The sequence below is a fragment of the Bubalus bubalis genome, chromosome 12, assembly GCF_019923935.1.
Source record: "Bubalus bubalis isolate 160015118507 breed Murrah chromosome 12, NDDB_SH_1, whole genome shotgun sequence".
NCBI lineage: Eukaryota > Metazoa > Chordata > Mammalia > Artiodactyla > Bovidae > Bubalus > Bubalus bubalis.
Genome location: NC_059168.1, coordinates 66,743,600 through 66,763,532, shown reverse-complemented (window position 1 = coordinate 66,763,532; position 19,933 = coordinate 66,743,600). Strand labels below are relative to the sequence as shown.

Here is a 19,933-nt window from a genome sequence, read left to right as displayed (position 1 = left end):
CACTCCTGTGCCATGCAGCTCCTGGCCCTCCCCTTCTCGAGAGCCTCAGGCTGCTTGGGAGCCCTCTGCTCCATGTTTCCTGAGAGGATGGGCATCTGAGCAGGACTGAAAGAATTGGTCAAAACAACAACAAAAACGATTATTGCTTGCATCCTCTGCAGTAGGTTCGGTATTGTGATGTCACATTCCATCTCTCGAGGCTCAGACTGACCAAAATTCACTGGGAAAGAATGGCTCTGGTCTGAATGTTTGCTTCCCTTCCACCCAAAATTCATATGTAGAAATCCTCAGCCCTAAAGATGATGGTAATAGGAGATGTGGCCTATGGGAGGTAAGTCATAAGGCTGGAGCCCTTGAGAATGGGATTAATGTCTTACAAAAGAGCCCCCATGGAGCTCCCCACAGAGCTTCTTCCATGTATGCATACAACTGGAAGCCTTCAGCCCAGAAAATGACCTCACCTGACCTTGATCTCAGCCTCCAGCCTCCAGAATTGTGACAAATAAATGTCACCCCATCTGTGGAATTTTGTTAGATGAAGTTAGGACTTACCCCAGGCAATTCCCTAATACAAAGTCTCTTGCCCTATGCACAAACAGATGGAAGACCATCAGGTCTGCTTCACACATAGGAGAAAACGTGCCATGCTTGAGGCAGTGAGGAAGTGAAGAATGTTGGTAAGAAGAGGGCAAGGGGTTTGAAAGTGCATATTGCAGACTTTTTGAAGTTTTAAGCATCTGTGCAGGTAGAAGAAAAGGGACGGTAAAGGGGTAGTGGCAGGGAAAAGGCAGATTCCTTAGATCCTGCCCATTGCAGGGCTTTGAAAGTAACACTGGGAGCTCCAGGGTCCAACAGAGGTGACAAAGGTCAGTCTGGGTTTGGCTTCCAGAAACTGGCTCCCGGATCCAGGTGAGCTGGAGCTATACTGCTATGCATCTTGTAGGTGGTCTTTTGGGGCTTTGATGACACTGGCCTCAGACCCCAGATCTGCTTCCCTGGCCCTTCCTTGTATTTGAGGGCCTGAGGTCCTGGAGAAATTCTTCTTTGTGTTCTCCTTATGTGGAGAGTGGCACCAGAGCAGGTAGGGGCAGCTTCGGCAAGCCAGATGCCCTCGATTGTGAAGAGGTATTGAGACACTGGCTTCAGAAGCTGGACCGGTCGCTCTGTGATCTTGTGGTTCTGGCAAAAGGCGTGGAATGAGAGGCATGATCTGACCAGGAGGCGCTTGGGACTCAAATGTGGGCCAGCAAGTTCCTATAATGTGGACCCCCAAACAAACAGGCTTCAGGGCTTCCTCGCTGTACCTGCAGACAAATGTTCCCTTTGGAACTATGAAGCCGGCTACTTCCACACTCAAGTCTGTATTAGCATCCAAAGGGTCCATGTCAGGAGCCCATGGGAACACGTGGCACACATGCCTGGCAGAACTACAGACACTCATCAGTGGACATCAAGTATTCAGCAAGTGTTTCTACGTTTGCTACTCTGTCATTGAAAAACAAATCCCAGGAAATCAAATATTCAACTGCTTTACTTAATAATGTCCCAAATCAGTCTCCCTGCCCTCAATGGGCTGTAAGCAGGCCTCTACTAGGAGCTCTATGTGTCATCCTTGTCCTCCATCCGTCTGGTCCTCAGGGTGCTGGAGGTGGGAGGAGCAGGGCCTGGGTAGTAAGACTGGGAAACAGCTCTTGTCCAGGCCTTTCACTCTGTGAGGGATATGATGACCAGAGTGAGGAAAATACAGAAAAGAGGAAGAAAGGGGAGAAAAAGAAGTAACGAGGAGACACAGATGCTGGGGAAGGCTAAACTCTCACTGTGGTAACCGGAGATTCCAAACCACTAACTCAGCCATGTGTCTTCCCGAGTTCAAGCATATTTATGGGAGTAATGGACGAAATATGTAATATGAGTACAGGTAACACCCACTGGGAAACTGGGCTAGGGGCTTCCAGAGCTGAAAGCACATTTGAGAATATTTACTTAGGTCTGTTTTTATCTCATCGTTATTCAGCTTCTTCCTGTGTATGTTTTGTGATATACATGATAGATTAATATAGTAGTATGTGTATATCATTTATAAATAAATAAACATGTTGAGAAGGATGGACTTCCCTGGCTGCTCAGATGGTAAAGAATTAGTCTGCAATGCAGGAGACCCGGGTTTGACCCCTGGGTTGGGAAGATCCCCTGGAGAAGGGAATGGCAATCCACCCCAGCATTCTTGCCTGGAGAATCCCATGGCCAGAGGAGCTTGGCAGGCTACAGTCCATGGGATTGCAAAAATAGGATACGACTGAGCGACTAACTCTCTCACTTTTTTTCATGTTGAGGAAGGTATGCTCAAATATTTTCTATTGATGGGGTACATGATCAAAAGAGCTTAGAGACTACTCAACTAGAACGATGACAAAAACCATTAGAGACTCCACCATGCTTCCTAGAAAGGCCTGGGGCCTCACTAGGGGCCTCTGCCAGGTTGGCTTAATATAGAAGGAAAAGTCAACTCTCAGCTGGGAAAGCCCTAGCTTTTCTCTAGTGCCTTGGGATCATTTAAAGAATAAAATCATATGTATTTTGGTGAAACAGGAAAAATATTATTATATGACTGTTACTATCTAAACTCACAGTTCAGTTCAGTTCAGTCGCTCAGTCGTGTCCAACTCTTTGCGACCCCATAAATCACAGCACGCCAGGCCTCCCTGTCCATCACCAACTCCCGGAGTTCACTCGATGGACATGACTCTAAACTCACAAACAGCGTCTAAAAAAAGTTGTCAATCGTGGCCCCTGAAATGCAAGTGGAACTGGAACACAGCCCATGTCCTGCTCACCGCGTGCCTCGAGAGGGATGTCTCTGCCCCCAGGAAAGGGAGTCATTTACTCTCATAAAGGTGTTGCATGGATTACCAACAGCCCTGCTGCTGCCTTTTTTTTTTCTTTATTTGAATATAATTTTCTAACGGGTTTTGCTTTCATAAATACAGTTTATTGCTTGGTTTGTCTTTGCCTAACACTAATTTTGAGTTTCCAGCCCTGGAGAGTGTGCCTCATGGTGGGGGTGGCAGAATGGGGTCCCAGCTTCAGCAGGTACAGCCCTTCAAAACACAGTTCCCCTCCCCCAAGGCAGAGAACTCAAAAGCTGAATATTATTTTTGGCCCCTGTGTCTCAGAGACATCCCAGTCAGACATCTGACCAAGCAAGTTGTTCCACAACGGAAACACAGCTAACACTTCAGTCCAGCCTCTGTTGGGGGCAGCCTGTTGCCTGTGGCCTGCGTCAGTCTCCACTGGACACAGCCATCCAGTTGTGGAAGGTGCTGTTTCACTCAGCTGAAACCACTGTGGAATAATGCAATCCTTTCAAATACAGCCCCATGGGCTCAGAGGTGTCCACACAAGTCCCCGCTCACTCTTATCCTCTTGCAAACTCCACCGATCTATTTATTGGGAAATGTGATGTTTTTCCCTCCAAATGTCGTCTCCCTCTTAGGGAGTGATGTTGCTTCCTGGCTATTGGTTAGCAGCAAGAAAGGCAGCGGTGCTGGGTCTCTGCAGGCGGTCTCTGTGGTTCCTGGGATCCTCAAGCATCGGTCTTGGGTTCCTTTATCGATCTGACAAACTCCTTGACCTCCTCTTCCAAGGCCTTGTTCCTCTTCTCCACATCCTCCCGGGAGCGTTCCACATTGCGGAGGCTGATTTCCAAGGCTGCTGACTTCTTCTTCTCATTCTCCAGTTCTTCATTGAGCCTCACCACCTTAGCCCACACGTCATAATTTTCCTTCTCGAGGCTACGAAGAAGGGAAGAAAAGAATGGGATGACAAGGCATGACCTCTAGACTCTCCCTCCGGCCTTGCCCACCGCCACCCTGTCCGTTTCACCTTCCACATCACAAGACCCATCTCCAGCCTGTGCCTCCTACTGTGTCCCACCCCAGACAGGAGGACCTCCCAGGAAAGCTGAACTCCCAGAGCGTGTTCCCGCTCCTCTTTCGTCATTTATCATCCATCCTGTGACATTTCGTGTTGTTTTTCATATAGTTTTGTGTTTTGTATCTTCCACCACCCTATAAAGTCTTTGAATGAAGATACCACCTCTAATACTTACAGCCCACTAGCATCTTACATCTGTCCTGCTCTGTGGAAGTGTTGATTGACAGCTGAATCTCACCCAGATTCCATGTGTATGGATCCCCAGCCCCTGTGTAGGGATCCCCAGCCCCTGTGTACACACATGTGCCTTCTCATCCTGCTCCATGCAGACCATGGATCAGAGCCTTCTCTCATGAAGGCTCCTGGAGACCAAGATTTGGAGAATCCAGGGAGCTGCCCTTTGAGAGCAATGGTCTTGCCAGCCCCACCCACACTTCTGAATCCCATTCAAAGTGCAAGATCTACTGGATTCCTGAATTCCCAGGATTTTCACTGTTACTGCCCCAAATCTTAGTCTCATCCCAGGTGCCTGTCTGTCCCCCTTCAGGCTATGCTGAATTAACCCTTGAAAAATGAGCATATATATGACATTTTTAAACCACAGTAGAGAATTTCAGGCCTGTGAGGAGAATGTGTTAGAAAAGTCACTTCAGAGTTTCATTCTGTGAGATACTGCCTCCATGCTACCCAATGGCAGAGACATTCTTAAATGGAGACTTGATCTCCTGTTTGAGCCCATCCCTGGGCTCCCATGGTAGCTCAGATGGTAAGGAATCTGCCTGCAATGCAGGAGACCCATCTCCAGCGTGTGCAGGAGATCCCAGTTTAATCCCTGGGTCAGGAAGATCCCCTGAAGAAGGGAATGGCAACCTACTCCAGTATTCTTGCCTGGTGAATTCCATGGACAAAGGAGCTTGGCGGGCTACTGTCCACGGGGTCACAAAGAGTTGAACACAACTGAGCAACTAACACTTTCACTGGCTTCTAACTTCATGGGCCTGGTCGATGCTGCACGTAATGGCCTCTCATCAGAGTATTGCCTACCGCTGCCCATTTCTTCTTAAAGCCAAATTAAGACATTCCTCTGGAATCCACATTGCAGGAAGATTCTTTCCCATCTTCCCTAGTGACTCAGACAGTAAACAATCTACCTGCAATGTGGGAAACCCAGGTTTGATCCCTGACTTGGGAAGATACTTGGCAGGAGGAAATGGCAACCCACTCCAGTATTCTTGTCTAGGAAATCCCATGGACAAAGGAGTCTGGTGGGTTACAGTCCATGGGGTTGCAAAGAGTCAGACACCACTGACGGACTAACACTTTTACTTTCTGTAATCCTACTCATCACAAATCTAGTTTTCTTCTCAGAGTTCTCCACATCCCTCTTGTTTAGAGGGCAACCTCACGAGACACTGCTAGATCTTGACCACTGATTCCAGTGGTGGAGAGGTAGAATCTGAGTGGGCTCGGGAGGGTGGCTGACCCGGGTTCAAATCCCAGCCCCATCAATGATTAGCTGTGCAACCTTTAGGAACCTTTTTATACTTCCCAAACTCTTATTTCTTCTGTAAAATGAGGGTATTACCTATTTCACCTCATTACTGAAGGGATTATATGAGAAGGGATGTCTGAAGCATGAAGATTAGAGAAAGAATTATGGACTGAGTCCTCTTTCCTCTCCCATGGAGGAGTTGGGTGTCCCCACCCCCCACCCAATTTTGGATTCAGAAGACTTTGTCCCCTTCAGGAGGAGTGGCCACCTTAATAAATATTTGCAGAGTTGGTGAATGACATTAATACAAAAAAGTTTTTAAATTTCTCTTAATGTTTTAAGGCAAATGCGTGAGACTCTTTGTGATCCCATGGACTGCAGTCCTCTAGGCTCCCGTGTCCATGGAATTTTCCAGGCAAGAATACCAGAGTGGGTTGCCATTTCCTCCTCCAGGGAATCTTTCCAACCCAGGGATTGAATCTGCCTCCCATGTGTCTCCTGCATTGGCAGGCACATTCTTTACCACTACTCTACCTGGGAAGCTCGTATTAAGGCACGTTGATGCTTAAACAATCACTTTTTGGAAATAGCTGGTTAAGCTACTTAAGCTACATACTTACTTTTCCATGAATTTAATCTAAAGTTTAGTGTTTTCACTAATTTGGTCATCTCCTCAATCTTTTTGCCCTTGTTCTTCATTAAGCCAGACTACTTACTATAGAATCTGTCGTCTATAATTGAAGTTTCATGATGTCACTCCTTTGGCAGAGAAAAATCCCTATTTGCTTTTAATATGGAAACCAAGTGGCTGCCCAAGCCCCTCTGGGATTGACTTACTTTTCAATCTGTTCCTCATACATTTGCTTCTGTGTTTCTATTTCCTTTCGCAGCTCCTGGACCATCCTCTGCAAAGATTCAAGTTCGTCTTCACCAGAGATTTTTTTCCCAGGCCCAGTTTCAGAATTTAGGCTGGCAAGAGCATCTCTCTTGGAGTCACAGGCCTGGGGTGAGAGTGTACTGGCTTCATCCCCAGGGGACCCGGGCTGGGTGGGGACATTATCATAGGTGGAAGTCCGCTGGGAGTCGAAAAGCTGCGGCACACCTTGAGACATGGTTCTCCTGTGGCCATCCCCAGCCTTCGCCTCTGAAGAGGATGACCAGAATTCACTTTTAAAGATCTCTGTTTTGCAGCTGTTGGCACCTTGCAAAGCAGAGGTCAAGAAGCATTTCCGGTTTGGGAGTGTCTGAGTCCTTTTTCGTGATTGCGGCTTCCAATCCCCTGGCTTGTCCCTGGATGCTTTGTCTTCTAGACACCCATCGTTTGGCTGTGGTCCAGTGGGGCTGGTTGCATCTGAGTCACTGGCCTGAAAAAAAAAAAAGGCCATGGATGTTACATGGGTTTTTGTCACATGCATCATGTTCTCAGGATAAGGATGAGAAACTTGAAAGAAGGTATCTCCTGGGTGCGCATCTATGAAACTCCAGAAGACCATCTCTTTTATTTCCTTGGTATTTTCTTTATTATTGTATTTTAGATTAGAGGATAAATACTTAACAATATTGTGATGGTCTTTGCCACACATAAACATGAATTGGCCACAGGTATATCTATGTCCTTTCCTTCTTGAACCCCCCTTCCATCGTCCACCCCATCCCACCCCTCTAAATTGTCAGAGAGCACTTTGAGTTCCCTGCATCTTACATTAGACTCCCAGTGGCTATGTATTTTACATATGGCAATGTATATGTTTCAATGCTATTCTCTCAAACCATCCCCCCTCTCCTTCCCCCACTGTGTCCAAAAGTCTGTTCTTTATGACTGTGTCTCTTTAGCTGTCCTGCATATAGGGTTGTCAATACTATCTTTCTAGATTCCATATATATGTATTAATATATGACCTTTTTGACTTACTTCACTCTGCATAATAAGCTCTAGGTTCATCCACCTCATTAGAACTGACTCAAATGCATTCTTTTTTATAGCTGAGTAATATTCTATTGTGTATATGTACCACAACTTCTTTACCCATTTATCTGTCGATGGACACCCAGGTTGCTTCTATGTCCTAGCTATTGTAAATAGTACTGCAATGAACATTGGAGTACATGTGTATTTTTCAGTTATGGTTTCCTCAGGATATATGGCCAGTAGTGGGATTGCTGGGTTGTATGGTAGTTTTATTCCTAGTTTATTAAGGAATCTCCAGATTGTTCTTCATAGTGGCTGTATCAATTTGCATTCCCACAAACAGTGTAGGAGGGTTCCCTTTTCTCCCCAATCTCTAGCATTTATCGTTTGTAGACTTTTTGATGATGACCATTCTGACTGGTGTAAGATGATACCTCATTGTAGTTTTGATTGGCATTTCTCTTATAATGAGCAATGTTGAGCATCTTTTCACGTGTTTCTTAGCTATCTATATGTCTTCTTTGGAGAAATGTCTGTTTAGGTAAGAAGACCATCTCTTAATTTGTCACATTAGTTGATTTTCTGCCAGGCATTTTTTTCAGAAGAATATTACATTAATACTTGAAGGAACTCGTGCTCTAGAAGTGAAATGCTGACTAAAATCAATTGCTTGTGGGAAGGAGTCTTAAAATAGGATCTTTTAAAATAACCTTAGAATGGGGAGGCTTTTCCATGACCAAAATCCAGAAGCCATAAAAGAAAAGTTTGATAAATTCAATCTACATGGGTTTCCATGATTTCCCAAATTAAAAGTAAGCCACAGAAATCACTACATGCTAAATCAAAAAAGAATTAACAAACTAACAAAAATATTTGCAATGCATATCACGGACAATAGGCTATTTTCCCTAATACATAAAGTTCATAAAATTTGAGAAGATCAATAATCAATAGAGACATAGGCAAAGAACAAGGTCAGACGGTTTATGTAGGAAAATGCAACTGGCCCTTACACATAAGACAACAATGTTTGGATTCTCTTACAACAGGAAAACTTCAAAATTAAAATTAATGAAATATCAGTTCTTTCCTATCAGATGGGAACCCCCACCCCCTGAAAACTAACATACTCTGCTGGGAAAAGTGTAGGGAAATAGATTATTTCATGCATCACTGGTGGAAGCACAAAAGAGGACAACCACTACTTAACAATTTTAATCAAAATTACATATTACAAATCTATTTACCCTCTGACTCATCAATCCCACTTCGAGGAATTTATGCCAGAAATATATCTGTCTGAGCATGAAATAAAGCATGGTCAAGATTATTTATGGCATCCTTGTTTGTAGTATGAAGGAATAAAAGTAACCTGCTCATCTCTAGGGGCTGGCTGAGGAGATCATGATCCATGCACAGAATGGAATACCATGTGCGTGAGTCGCTCAGTCATGTCCGACTCTGTGACCACATGGACTGTGGTCTGCCAGGCTCCTCTGCCCATGGAATTCTCCAGGCAAGAATATTGGAGCGGGTTGCCATGCCCTTCTCTAGGGGATCTTCTTGACCCAGGAATCAAACCTGGGTCTTCTGCATTGCAGGCAGATTCTTTACCATCATACATCTGCCAAAAACACAGTTTATGAAGTTGCTGTCTATGTATTGACCTGAAAATGTCTCCAGAATATTCCATTAAACAGAAAAATTCAAGATACAGAGTAGCATGTGTGTGTGCCTGTGTGTGTGTGTGTAAAGGGAGAGAATGAGTATGTTATACCTTGTATAAAAAGGGAGGTAAATAACAGTTTACATTCATATTTACTTATGTTTTCATAAAGGAACATTCGGAGGACAAAAAAGGAACTGATAAAGGCAGGGAAGAATGAGGTGGGTGGAGAGAGCAGAGGGAGCTGAAGCTCTAAACATATCTCTTTTTCTTTTGTTTTGGCGTTTTTGAATCATGGATATATATGTTTAGATTAAATTAAGAAGAAAGAGAAAAAGACTGAGCCCTAAATGTAAAATCAGAAAATCAGGGCTCAAGCTGTCATTCAAGGCTTCTAGCTTATCACCTGCATCAGCAACCCCACCTGGAATCAGAAGGGCCTGGGCCCTGAGATGCAAACTAGGTCTAAGTCCCACTCTCCTGCCATTCTAGTACCATCACCTTGGGCTAGCTGGTCCACCTCCCTGAGACTCAGCACCTCAGCTATCAGATGTGTAAGATAAATTCTGCCCTACAGAGGAAGGGTGACGACTCCAGACGTGATCTATTTAAGGTCTCCAGCACAGTGCCTCTCTTTAGTGTTACACTAAATACAGAAACCTGTCAAATGAGCAAAATGGCCACTCTCAAGGATGTCCAGGATGATTTCACTATATGAAGTAGGAACATTTCTAAATATTAATTTGATTTTAGAGTATTAGTAAGATGCACTGTATCCAGACAGGCATCACCCAAGAAAAAAATCACAACCACTACCACCTTTTTTCCAATACTTTCTTCACCATCCACAGGATTAACAGTACTGAAGGCAGCTGACAGCACCTGGTCGACCAGGAATTTTAGATTCATTACTTGGTCACACATCAAGAATCAAGCTGCTACGTAAAGTTCACATATTCTTTTAAAAAATATTTGTTTCTCTAAAGATGTAAAAATAGCTGAGCTTTGTAAATTGTTGGCCTTCGTCTAAATTTCAGAGTCTGCAGAGTTTTTTGACATTGTGAACGTGAGCCGCAATCCTTCAGTACAAATGAGGGGTTGACATTGCTGAGACAGCTTATCAGGGAAAGGGAAATAATACACAAACACATCACATACTCTGAGAAAGAAATCACGTTTCATGGCTCAGCAGGAAACCAGTTCTCTCTGGACTTTCACCCGGAATTTTCAACAACTCTCACTGAAACATTTACACTGTGGTATACATTAATTTCCCTATCAAACTTCCCTGGACTGCATTTGAAAGGGTTTCCTTTTTAATGTGGGCTTCAGTGAGGACTCCCATTGCTCAGTCACTGGGGGGGTGGGCACACATGTCACTAATCTCATCTCCAGGATACCAACAGAAACTAGATTTTGAAAGATGCCAGGCTTTCAAGATGCATTCAAATGAGTCTATACCAGCTGCATCCACTGCCATAGCATCTCCCAGGACTCCCCAGATTGCCAGCCCAGAGCAGCTCCTACATGGAATGACCTGGACTGAAGGAAGAGTTGGATGGAAAGAGGAAGGCTTTTTACACCTTACCACGTTACCTACACTGTCAGTCCTAGAAATTGGAGGGTCCTCAGTGGCATCCCAGCCCACAGAGCTTCGTGCAACTGGAGGTTTCTTGGGGTCATTTTGGGGGGCAGGGGGTGACAAAGGTGCATCCTTGGACTTGGGGAAAAGGACTTCATGGTCTCTGATCATCATGGTCATCACTCTTTGGATTTGAGGAGTCCCTGAAAGAAAGAAGAAAGAGATTTGTAGTGCAAGACCATGGGCAGGGGGCAGGCAGTCCTCAAGGGTCTCCACCCATGAGATGTCACTAAACTTGACTCTAAAACCACATGGCCCCCAAGGACTTCAGTTATTCCTCACAGGACCCTTCTTAATTGCTTGAGATAGGGGATCCTGAAAAGGATGAGACAGAAGGATATGGGACTGGGGTGAAAAAGGGTTGTTTTCAGCCTATAGTCCTCTGCATCGTCTTTGATTAGGAAATAGGGAATACAACAAGAAAAAAAATGAAGACATCTTTCTCTCCTGATGTGGTCCTCAATATGACATCTGATTTCTTACTGCGCGTATACCTAATATATGCCAAGCGTACTGTCCCCCCGAAATCATGGCAGACATCAATACTCTGTGTCAGGACTCTTGTTCACTGAACTAAGACACAGCCTCAGAAGTCTTTTCAGCACAGCTTTACAAGTAGCCTCTTGCTGAGATGTCTTATAAAATTACATTTGTTCGCACTCTCTGGTTAAGGGTGTTTAAAAATACTAAAAGACTAAGAAATACCAGCTAAATGTTTTTGTGCTAGCCTACCATACTGTGTGATGACTGGTAAATCTCTAACCTCTCTGCTCTGCTGTGACCCAGAAAATAAACGGCCTGCTGATTTCACAGGGTTATTTTACAACTCAGATAAGATAATCTACAGAAAATTCTCAGCAAATTGCAGAGCAATTTGGTAGTGATGTCACTGTTATTACTTCCTCTGCCCCTGCCATCACCATGGGACCAGCGGTACCTCTCATGATCACAGCAGGGTCCTCGACCTTCGACCTGATGAGATTCACACCAATCACAGTAGCCAGATTGTCCACACTCATTTTGTTAACTCCACAGTTCAGCTGGATTTCATGGAGGAACCTGCGGGCAGCCAGGATATCCCAGAGTGGGAGACAAGAAGTTGCCAAAAGGAAGTACTTCCAGGTACCAACAAGATCACAGAGGTATGTCTCAACTCTTTCCTCCTGGTCTCAGGAATGGGACCAGTCTGCTTTGACTACAGGAATTTGGTTTTGTCTCGAAAGATTCAAGATCAAGGCAGACAAGAAACAAGCAGCCCAGCTGCTGAGGGTGGTGTAGGGGCCAAGGGTGGGTAGGAAGTTACATTGGCACAAAGCAGGGTCCAGTGCAAGGAGCTAAGAGGAGATGAGAAAGACTAAAATGGGTGTGGACCATGCCTAGTCTTCACTTTACAGGCTTATCTCCCAGGCTTTCTGTACATCCCAGCTGAGTCTCCAGAGAAGAAAATGTTATAGTGAGATTTCATAAATGGGAATTCATGATCCCTCCTTGCTCTCATCCTCAGACTACACCACCGAGCATCTCAAATTTTCAGCAGGTGCTCAAAAACTAACAATGAATTTTCACTATAATTCTACCCAGTTGAGGCATGAAGCTCTCAGACTCATTATTAAAAAAAAAAAAAAAAAAAAAAAAAAAAACTCTGAAAAGATCAGCAAAGGGATTTCTAAATACTATCTCTAAAAAACACTTTTAAAGGAATAGGCTGAAAGAATATAAAATTCCCAATATGGAGAAATTCTCAGAGAAGGGTGTGGTGTCCAAATGAGAAAACTTTATGGAATATTACAGAGTCATATATAACCCTATTTTGCGACATAGGAAAATTCTCAAACTATAATGTTTAGCCAAAAGAAGCAGGTTACAAATATATATATATTATTAACATATATACATATTTCTAATTTGGTATAAAAATTGTTTCCCTATTATTTATATTGATAGATGTGAAGATCTAGCACAGAGGCAACAACATTCAGAAGGAAACACATTCAAAGGTTAATAGTGATTTTTGCTGGGTGAGTGGACTTGGGGTAATTTTTGTTTGTATACAGTATTTTGTATTTTGCTGGTTTCCAAACCAAGCATCTATCTCTTTTATAATTTGGAAACTATAGAAAATATAAAAAAAATAATAAAGAGAAATTCAGCTATGTCTGGGATGGAGATCCAGGTTCCCAACTCAGCCTGATCTGGGTCAATCAACATACCGTGCGTTACCACAAAGTCAGCACACAGCAGGTCCTCAGAAAGGGAACTAAGAAAGATGGCCTGGAATGAATGCCTCTGGGTGCTAAGTTATGATCCAGAGTCAGGAAAATGGGAGATAATTCTAGAAAATTTTAAGGATTCTGGGTTCTAATGTCTGTTCCAGGATTCTGGGCAGCCCTGGAGTAGGTTTGAAGGAAGATGTATGTTTCCTTTTTGTGTTGATCAGATTTTCAGGGGATCCTTTAAATTATCTTGGGGTCACAGGAAAACTACCTCAGTGGTCTGTGAATAGAGTTGATCTTCCAAAGGTCTGGACCAGAATCTCTTGAGTTCACAGAGATCCTCTTTCCTCCTCTAACTGGGGGCCTCTTTCTTGGTGTGGCTGAAAATTATGGAGCTGATTCCAGGGGCCTCTTACCTGCAGATGTAGCTCAGGAGGCTATAGTTGTCTCGGGGAAGAATAGAGAGCTGTTTTATCAACTCCTGCTGGGCCTGGGAAGAGATTTCAACACCAGTGAATGAGGCTGCTCACTTGCCAGCAATGGGACCCTGGAACATAACTGGGGTTTATCTCTGCAGGAGCAACACTTTGGCAGTTAATCCTGTCTGTCGCCATAGTTTTCTATGTTTTTAAAAAAATGTTTCATTTTGAAATAACTATAAATCCACAGGAAGCTGCAAAAACAGCATGGAGATGCTTATTGCTTTTTGTACAGTGTATTTCTTTATTCATCTGCAATTATGCTCTCCTCCCCAACTCAGAGCTACTCTAAAGCAAGAACTAAGTGATAACCATACTCACAATAATTGTTTGTTTCATAAATGCTAGAGATGTAACACTCCAATAAAGAACTGGACCAGAACCAAATGCCCCCAAGTAACTTCAAATGTATTGAGAAGGAGGATGCTTCTAAGAACTAGGATTTCAAGCAATATGGTTTTCCTGGAACATACTGGGACACAAGGCCAGGATGACCAACCTGGAGGGCAGGTGAGAGGTCTGAAGGTTAGAGCTCCATGATGACACTGAATGTCATAGAGAGTCACACAAGGGAGTGCATGTGCCAGGAAGAAGAAGGACTATAAACTTTCTTTCCTGTTTTCACTCCTAGTACCTGCAGGGGCTGCCATCACTATTTTTTAAAGATTTTTTTTTTTAATGTGGATCATTATTAAAGTATTTATTGAATTTGTTACATTGTTGCTTCTGTTTTATGTTTTGGTTGTTTCTGGCTGCAAGGCATGTGGAATCTTAGCTCCCTAACCAGGGATGGACCCCACATCCCCTGCATTGGAAAGTGAAGTCTTTACCCCTGGACCACCAGGGAAGTCCCAAATCAATAATTTTAAAATGTGACTCACTTGTGACACATATCCTTTGGTTCTCCAAACGATCCTGTTATGAAATCTAAGTTTGTACTGTCTACTATAACAGCAACTTGCCACATGTGACTATTATAAAATACAATAAAATTAGAAATTTCGTTCCTTAGTTGTACTAGCCACATTTCAAGTACCTAGTGGCCACATACACCGAGCAGTTACTACATTGGACAGTGCAGCCATGTAACAGTTCAATCATTGTAGAAAGTTCTCTTGGTCTACGAAAATAAACTGAGTCTTACAGAAGATACATCATTTGCTATTAATAAATGGCAAAATCAAAGTTAAATTTATTGCAAGTTTTTCTGCGCACCATTTTGCCAGAGAGAGCTTTTAGCTTAGTAGTGCTAAACACAAATCTCCCCCCGCCCCCAACGTGGGGAGTTAGACCCCTTTAATAGCTGTGTAATGCAAACACATTCATGGACCATTTAGTTTTGCAAATCTTGATTAAAAACCATGAAGGTTTTATCATTGTCAGTAGGGTTTTACTGGTTTATTTTGCTGGTTGGTTAGTTTCTTTAACATGATTCTAATGTGGTTAACTGTTGACTCTAAGGCCTTTAAGGAAACAATTTACCTGAGGATCAAAACTCCTGCTGGTGAAGAGCTTTGTGATGTTGCAGACAGGAACTGTAGGCCCTGCAGGCAGCTGTGGCTGAAATGAGCCAAGGAAAGTTCCTGTCCTTCCTCTCCCCAGCATATGTTCCTCATATACCCACGCCTGCCATGCATGGTATCACAAAGCTAGAACACTGGGACCTCGCATCTGCCCTCCAGGTTGGTCAGTCTGTCTTTCTGTTCCAGCAGGTTTCAGCAAGGCCATATTGCTTGAAACCTTCTCAGAAGCATCCTCCTTTTCATACTAGCTTTAAGGTGACTTGAGGGTATTGATGATAGTCTAGTTCTTTGTTGGCGTGCGATATCCCATAAAGACTGTCACCATGATTGGCTTCATTCAACTTTTTGCTGTTGAGAAAGTTCTAGTTTAACAAAGTATCTCACCAAAAGGTCCACCCTTGACCCACTGTTGCTTGCCTACCAGACTAGTGTTCAGTAACCATTACCTTCTTCTAAAGTAGGACAACTTACTCTAATGACATACAAACCTTTGCCTCATCTGAATTCATGAGCTGCCCACAGAGCAGGAACCCATCGTACTGGCTCCAGGGAACGACGGGCTCTGGGAGGTCTCGGAGGTAGAGCTTCAGCAGGGAGGCCACCGTGTGGACATCTGTATCTCTGGAAGAAAATAAGCAATGCTTTTTGAAAGTAAAGTTCCAGAATTCTCCTCACCTCCCTGCTGGCGATCCACTGAATAAAACCAGGTCCCCAAAAGGAAATTTTGCAAAGTAGACTCAGCAGCAGCAGCAGCAGAGTTTGATAAAGATGCATTTGACTACAATATTTTTGCTACTCCCCCTTCTGGAATAACAATCCCCGACACCATTTCCTTTATCTCTTCTATCTAAGAGCCTCAAAGATAAGTTGAAGGTCTACTTTTCCATTAAACCTGTTAAACTATCTAGCCTTCATTGCTTTCTTCTTTCTCTAAGTTACTTAGTATATTACAACTTAGCATTTTCTATGTAGTCTATAGTTTTTCATGTGATAACTCGTTTATAGCTATGGCCCATTGTTCTCTTTAATCCCTCAGAGAGTTTACATAGTTCTGGGCTTCATTCATATATTTACACGATCATTTATTCAACACTTACTCTCAACAGTAAGTGTTGAGAGAACCTACTAAGTTCAAGATACTATGTCAGATATAGGGATTTCAGCAGTGAACCTGAGAGACACACAAGACCCCTGTCTTCATCTAGTAACAAAGCTGTACAGACTCAAATGTTACCAGTCATTATAATACTGTGTGGTTAGTGCAAAGACAAGGGACGTTCAGGACCTGGGACTGCATCGAAATGTAGAAAAGGGATATCCAACATAGAACTGGGGAGTCCTAGGAGACGCTTCAGAAAAGATTTGAAGGATGATGAGGAATTAAGGCATAGGCCAGGCAGCACATTATCAACAAGGAGAATGAGGGCAAGACTGGGTAAACCATGGCCCAGAAGCCAAATCTGGCCCATCGCCTTTATGTGTACATCCTGTGAGCTAAGAATGGGCTTTACGTTTTTAAAAGGTTGGGGGGGAGAGGGGTGGTCAAAAGAAGAATATTTCATGGCAAGTGAAAAATCATATGAAATTTGAAGTTCAGCATCCATAAATAAAGTGTTATAGGAACATAGCCATGCTCATTCATTTTTGTATTGTCTTCAGCTGATTTCATGCTATAAGAACAGAGTTGAGTAGCTGCAGTAAATATTGTCTGACCCACAAAGCCTAAATATTTTATTTGTGGCCCTTTAAGAAAAGTCTACTGATCCCTGGGGTTTATGGAGCTATTGCATTTATCCCACAGCTCTATAAGAGAAAATGAGTCTGAATATACCATAAACTTGAAGTTCAATAGTGAAAAAACATATGCTTATTTCATTCATATCATGGAAAACTGGTCATGCACTCCACTGTTCAAAGCAGCACTATTTATAATAGCCAAGACATGGAAGCAACCTAAATGTCCATTGACAGATGAATGGATAAAGAAGATGTGCTACATATTTGCACAATGGAATGTTACTCTGCCTTTAAAAAAATATTATAATGCCATTTGCAGCAACATGGATGGATCTAGAGATTATACTAAGTAAAGTAAGTCAGATAGAGAAAGACAAATGTACGATATTGCTTATATGTGGAATCTAAAACAATGGTACAAATGGACTTACTTACAAAACAGAAATAGACTTATAGACATAGGAAACAAACTCATGGTTACCAAAGGAAGAAGGAGGGTTGGGGTAAATTGGGAGTCTGGTATTAACATATACACACTGCTGCTGCTGCTAAGTCGCTTCAGTCGTGTCTGACTCTGCGCGACGCTATAGACGGCAGCCCACCAGGCTCCCCCATCCCTGGGATTCTCCAGGCAAGAACACTGGAGTGGGTTGCCATTTCCTTCTCCAATGCATGAAAGTAAAGAGTGAAAGTGAAGTCGCGCAGTCGTGTCAGACTCTTCGCGACCCCATGGACTGCAGCCTACCAGGCTCCTCCATCCATGGGACTCTCCAGGCAGGAGTACTGGAGTGGGGTGCCATTGCCTTCTCCGATATACACACTACTACATATAAAATAAGTAAACAAGGACTACTGCATAGCACAGGGAACTATAGTCCATATCTTGTAATAACCTATAATGGAAGAGAATCTGAAAAAGAATAGATATATATGTGTGTGTAACTGAATCACTTGGCTGTACACTCGAAACACTGTAATTCAACTATGCTTCGATTAAAAAAGAAAGAAAAAGAAAAACTCGTGTTTGTAAGAGACAGCCCCAGGAGTATTTTAAAAAGCTGTGATGTGGTAAAAGGTTCAGCTGAGTGCTTCCTGGACATCAGCAATGGGGGATACAGAAGTGGATGGGCTAGGTGGGAACCACTCTTGGAGGAGGGCCAGGAGGGGTGGATTTGGGCATGAGGAGGAGAAGGCAGGCATTTGAAGCCTCAGAAACCAGAACATCACAGCTTGACTGTGGAGCTCTCTGTCTTGACATTTCATGTAAATGTTTTCTCTTTGGTTTGTTTCGATGGCTGGTGGTTGGCGCTGCCTCCTGAAAAGGCTCCAGCCTTTGCGGCCCGTGAACTCCAAAGCAGAACTCCAGCAAGCACAGGGCCATGCCTCTGCTCCACTGCTGCCCTCAGGAAACCAGGGGTGGGGACTATTCACTTTAAAGTGGGGATTATGGAAAAGACTTCCCTGCTGAGTCACTGCCTAAAAATACCTTGGCAAAGCCCTCGCATCAAAATGCAGGAGAAGTTCCCCAGAAAATAGCATCTGATACTTTGCAGAGCAGCATTCTCCTAAGTCCAGAAATCTCCTTTGTCCCAGTGCCCCTGAATCACTGTCCATCCAACGTGCATCTCTGGTTTAATTGAAGCCCTTCCCATACCGCACATCCTCTAATCTCACTCTGCAAGTGCCCCTGGAATCCCTCTAAGTCCTGCCCCTCCTTTCCCCGCCCTGTTCCAGAAGGCCATCGTCTTTTGCCAGGATTCTGCCCCAGCCCCTATTTGGCTTCCTACTGCCATGACTCCATTCTCCAATGCATCGTCCATCATGTGGCACAGCCCCCAAAACTCAGAACACACCCACAGAACAAATATGGAAAACAAAGAATTTGAAATGAGAAAAATAGTATGGATGGTACATCAAGAACCAGAAAATTTTGAAGATAAACATAACAACAAAAAAGCCAAACTCTACAGATAGCTCAATCTGGAGAAGGTAATAGCCAACATTAGAACTGAGAAAGGGACTGTAACCACAGATACAGGATTCATACTTTGAAGTTATCATCAAAAAACACAATTAGCCATCTAAATCATCATAGACTATTGCAACCCACTGAAAGCTTTCCAGTACATTTTGTCAGGGGAAGATAATTCTGCTTGGCTTGGCTAAATCCTTAGGCTTGTTTATTGTATCTCAGATTAAGTATCATTTCGGGGTGAAAGCAAAAATACTGGGTTGCCATGCCCTCCTCCCAGGGGATCTTCCAAACCCAGGGATGGAACCCAGGTCTCCTGCATTGCAGGCGGATTCTTTACTGTCTGAGCCACCAGGGAAGCCCCCTAAATCCAGCAGATCATGTCAAAAGCCCCCTGCTGAAATGAAAAATGTTGAAAAAATGAAACTAAAAATAGATGAAAAAAAATACCATCTATTTTTCATTTCTTGGCACTTAACACAATAGAACTATACAGTTTTGTCTCTAAATTTTTGGTTTAATGTCTGTGCCCCCATGGTTACAGAACTGGCTCAAATATTATGGTTATAGTCTAAATTTCCAGCATGATTTTTCCTGAGTTTGCTTTTCCTCCAACCTAAAGAAATGTCCATATATATAAATATATATATATATATATTTTTTTTTTTTTTTTTAATCAAAGACTAAGAACAAGTCAGGAGCCAAGTGACTTCTGAGTTCAATGACTGACCCATCAGAGATTAGCCAAGGCCTCTCAGATGGTCTGCCAACCCTTGCGTTGTAACCTTATAATGTGGCACACTTGTCCTTTTCTCACAGAAATATAGGTATGGGAAGTGAATCATATATGGGCAGTATCCAGCCCAGAAGTAACTCGACAAAGACATTTTAAAATTCTTACTTATATGTAATGAGAACCATATATATCTGCAGTAGAACCTACCAAATAAGAGCACCTTTGTTTTTCTTCTTTCTAGAGAGGTAATTTGGGGGATCTGATGGTGGAACTGCACACATGACCAATGTAGAAGATCTAGACAAGTACCCTAGGGGTCACGTGGCCCCAAGAGTCGGCTCTGAAGAGCCTCAGGTGACCCTTCTTACTTTGAATGTGTAAATTCTACTCCTCAGTCCTAGGGGGTGGAGCAATCAGACAAGGTGTGTGAAACTCTCCTTCCTCCAGCCCCAAATACTTCACAGGAATCAAAGACTCAACTCCAACCACCCAGGCTGACTTTATAAATGTAGGAGCTCAAGCCTCAGGCAGGTGTTTGGCAACTCCCATAATCACCTCTAGTCCTCCTGGCTGACTGCTCTCACTGCTTTAGCAATAACCCATCTGCATCTTTTGATCCATGCAAAGCTAG

The 19,933-nt window shown here is 43.3% G+C and overlaps 1 protein-coding gene across 8 annotated transcripts in view; it reads right to left on the bottom strand.

Moving 5' to 3' along the window:
• Positions 1 to 2,902: 2,902 nt before the first annotated feature.
• ARHGAP25 (Rho GTPase activating protein 25) overlaps positions 2,903 to 19,933 on the bottom strand; it is a 91,251-nt gene continuing 74,220 nt past the window's right edge. For 4 of the 8 annotated variants that reach the window (XM_025261265.3, XM_044926079.2, XM_045162268.1 and 1 more), the window contains 7 exons: positions 15,346 to 15,478; positions 14,817 to 14,894; positions 13,272 to 13,345; positions 11,580 to 11,701; positions 10,589 to 10,785; positions 6,263 to 6,789; positions 2,903 to 3,791 (listed from right to left, as the gene is read on the bottom strand). In XM_025261265.3, the coding sequence (XP_025117050.3) occupies positions 3,584 to 3,791; positions 6,263 to 6,789; positions 10,589 to 10,785; positions 11,580 to 11,701; positions 13,272 to 13,345; positions 14,817 to 14,894; positions 15,346 to 15,478 (1,339 nt within the window). In that variant the 3' untranslated portion in view covers positions 2,903 to 3,583. The remainder of the gene's footprint in view (positions 3,792 to 6,262; positions 6,790 to 10,588; positions 10,786 to 11,579; positions 11,702 to 13,271; positions 13,346 to 14,816; positions 14,895 to 15,345; positions 15,479 to 19,933) is intronic. The other 4 variants (XM_045162267.1, XM_045162269.1, XM_045162266.1 and 1 more) reach the window with 3 other exon arrangements.